Source organism: Limulus polyphemus, unplaced genomic scaffold (assembly GCF_000517525.1).
Source record: "Limulus polyphemus unplaced genomic scaffold, Limulus_polyphemus-2.1.2 Scaffold2182, whole genome shotgun sequence".
NCBI lineage: Eukaryota > Metazoa > Arthropoda > Merostomata > Xiphosura > Limulidae > Limulus > Limulus polyphemus.
In genome coordinates this window covers 92182-95660 of record NW_013667792.1, presented here as the reverse complement: position 1 = coordinate 95660, position 3479 = coordinate 92182, and the positions used below count along the sequence as shown (strand labels likewise).

The window sequence follows — 3479 nt, the reverse complement described above, 5'->3', positions numbered from 1 at the left end:
CAAATTTTGATTTACTTAGACTTTGGCTATTCCAGAAACATTTGCATATTCTCTGAAAAATATTTTATCATATCTAACACGAAGTTAACGAAAACCGTAGACTATTTTACGAAAACTCTACTAACTGTAGTGATAACTCAAATCAAAACCATACTTCTATTTTTTAACACGACACTCTATTTCTCCGTTATTTCATACTTCTATGTGGTGTTCTTTTCCAGATATTATGCTCATGTTTTATTTTAAAATTACAGCACAAATATGTAACAACGGACAAGGACGAATAGTGTACGAGATGGTGGCCAATTACAAGTTAAGCGGAAACAGTGATTTTGGTTTCGTCAGAAATGAAGTGGTAAAGGTTTTTTCCCATCCTTATCTGACCTCCATATACTATTTTACTGTAAATACTTAATTTTATCAAGTATACTCATCTGTATTGTATCATTAATTTTATCTTTTGTTTTAAAAAAAAAGGAATAGTTCAATAGAGAATATATATATATTACAGAAAATAAACGTAAAATAAAATATATAGTTTAATTGCTTTATTTCCTCTGTAAACCTACAATACAAATGTTACGAGTGAGGTTGTATGATACTAAAGAAATACATACATAGGGTAATAAAGCTTGGTAAATCACGTTTAAAGAAAAACTGTTAAATTCCATACATAAGCTTCTAGTTTTGATTGCAGCAATAGTGATAACAGAAGAGGTAGAAAGCTATTATGTAGCGACAGGATTAGAGAAAGTATATTGTCCAGTTATTCACACAACAAAGTTGCATAGCGGCATGTCTGCGGACTTACAACGCTGGAAACCGGGTTTCGATGCCCGTGGTGGGTAGAGCACAGACAGCCCATTCTGTAGCTTCCTAGTGACGACATAGCTACATTATAAGGATATTTTACTTGTCATTTATATTACCACCAAATGTTACCAGAGATAATAGATAGATTAGTTCAAGAAAAGGATTTTTAGGATTTCGATGAAATATGCCTCACTATTAAAGTTCTGATTGATGCATTTCTACTTCAGTTGTTCTAACATACGCCGGTATTATTCTAACAAATACTGTGTTTTTTTGAGAGAATGTCATATCATATGCTTGTACGATTTTGAGAATTTTTTTTTTTAACTGGTAACATTTTATTTCTTTAATAAATGGTTTATTAGCGACATCACGAGCTGGGAATTTTGACCGATGTAAAAAATGTTTATAGTATTTCCTGTTTGGAATTCTTATCTGGAAACAACTTGTAGAATCAAGGTGATAGACAGCTACTTGTAGAATCAAGGTAATAGACAGTCACTTGTAGAATCAAGGTGATAGACAGTCACTTGTAGAATCAAGGTGATAGACAGTCACTTGTAGAATCAAGGTGATAGACAGTCACTTGTAGAATCAATGTGAGAGACAGTCACTTGTAGAATCAAGGTGATAGACAGTCACTTGTAGAATCAAGGTGATAGACAGTCACTTGTAGAATCAAGGTGATAGACAGTCACTTGTAGAACCAAGGTGATTGATAGTCTAAGGTGTTTATTGGCTAAGATCGCCAATAAAATTCTTTGGTATTAAATAAGGATACGTCTCTCTCGGTTTGTTTTGATAATAATATTCACGGAAACATATGGATATTTGCTTTTGACAATTAGTCAAATACTCTTAATTCTGTTGATGTGATTACCATGTTATAAAAATCGTTATAGTTCTTCAAAGAAAAGTTTGTGATAAACCAATAACCATCACTGTGAAAAGTGTAGAACACATTGATCAAGATATCTGATGAAGTTGGACGTTTTTCTTTGAAATCTTTAATAAATAACGAAACGAAAACCAGTGAACTTTTTTTCTGCTTGAGAGGATAGTTTTAATTTGTGAAATAACTTTTTAGAAAAAAAAGTATTCCTCTATATATAATATTAGGTATTTCATCTTTACAATGCATTGAAGATAGTGCAACTATTTTAAATTAAAATATATTTTTCTTGTTACTAACAGTTAACAAAGCAAGATATTCCAGTTAAAGTGCTTGAAGAATGTAAACGTCGTTGTCAAGAGGATCGTACAAATAATATACGGCAGTGTTTATCTTTCGACTTTATGCCCGGTAGACGGCGCTCAGGAGTGTTTCTTGAAACTAAAAACACAGAAACTGCTAATGTTGATGACAGTAGTAGTAATAATAGAAGGGGTAGAAAGCTCTTAGCCAGCGACAGGTTCAGCGGAAGTTTACTGTCCAGTGATCTACAAAACAAATTGCCCCCTAATGACAACATAGCTGCATTATATGGGGATTCTACTTGTTATTTGTATTACGATCGAGCGTCACCAGAAGGAAATGATAGATTAGTCAAAGAAACTGATTCCTGGCATTTCAATGAAATATGCCTTACTTGTAAGTACTGATTGATTATATAAATCAAAAATTATAATTGGTTCAAAGTTATTTATTATTATTATATTTGTATAAAGCCGTATCTAACCGTAACTCGATAAACTATCTTAAAATATTTGTTGTAAAAGATGTTTCAAATAACAGATTACAAAGTTGTGCCTGTAAAAAGTAGCCGTTTATTTCATTGTGAGGGACGATATCGTTTTGCAGATTTGTTAAAATATTTATTTCAATTTATTTATCAAACTATTGCCAGTTAAGAGTATCTTCCAAAACATTTAGAAGATTGTTCATTAAGCTATGACTCAGGAAACAATCCATTCCGTTCCAATAGCTTCAAAACCACTCCGGGAATGCTCTAACAGGCTTTATGTTTTTGAGAGAACGCCAGGATATCGTTTCAGTGGTGACGGAAATGAAGTCTTTGCTGTCAATCGAACTGAATGTGAAGCGAAATGTTTGAATCATAACAGCTTCACTTGTCGATCCGCAACGTATGACAGAGCAAAACAACTGTGTAAGCTAAGCAAACAGACGAAACAAATGAATCCTAGCAGGTATGAAGAAGATGTCAACAGCGACTACATGGAGAACTTATGCCTTCCAGGTCAGATTACTTAAATAAACTAAGGTGCCACGGTTTAAAAGGTGCTGGACTTTGAACGTGTCAAGATTCAGTTTCCAGTGATACTGTTATAACTCAACTTCACACCTAAAATTACGTTATAAAAATAAACTCTGAAGTTGATTGTTATAGACATAATATTTCTATCAAGACTTTTAAACACGTCAGCAAACTATCATGTCGTAAGATCGTGAAAAGTAAAGGAGAATTTCGTCAAAATAATCTTTCGAATTTTAAACTTATTATTGGTTGCGTTGTTGTTCTTTGAATTGTTTTGAATTTCGCGCAAAGCTACACGTGGGCCATCTGCGCTAGCCGACCATAATTTGGCAGTGAAAGACTAGAGGGAAGGCAGCTAGTTATCACTCTTTGGGCTATTCTTTTACCAACGAATAGTGGGATTGATCGTCACAATATAACGCTCCCATGGCGAGCATGTTTGTTGGGACG

The 3479-nt window shown here is 33.5% G+C and overlaps 1 protein-coding gene across 1 annotated transcript in view; it reads left to right on the top strand.

Annotated features, from left to right (window-relative positions):
- Positions 1–266: 266 nt before the first annotated feature.
- Positions 267–3479, top strand: part of LOC106466189 — a 33443-nt gene continuing 30230 nt past the window's right edge. Inside the window, exons 1-3 of the mRNA XM_022394148.1 lie at positions 267–355; positions 2008–2404; positions 2739–3011. Of these exons, the coding sequence (XP_022249856.1) occupies positions 296–355; positions 2008–2404; positions 2739–3011 (730 nt within the window). The 5' untranslated portion in view covers positions 267–295. The remainder of the gene's footprint in view (positions 356–2007; positions 2405–2738; positions 3012–3479) is intronic.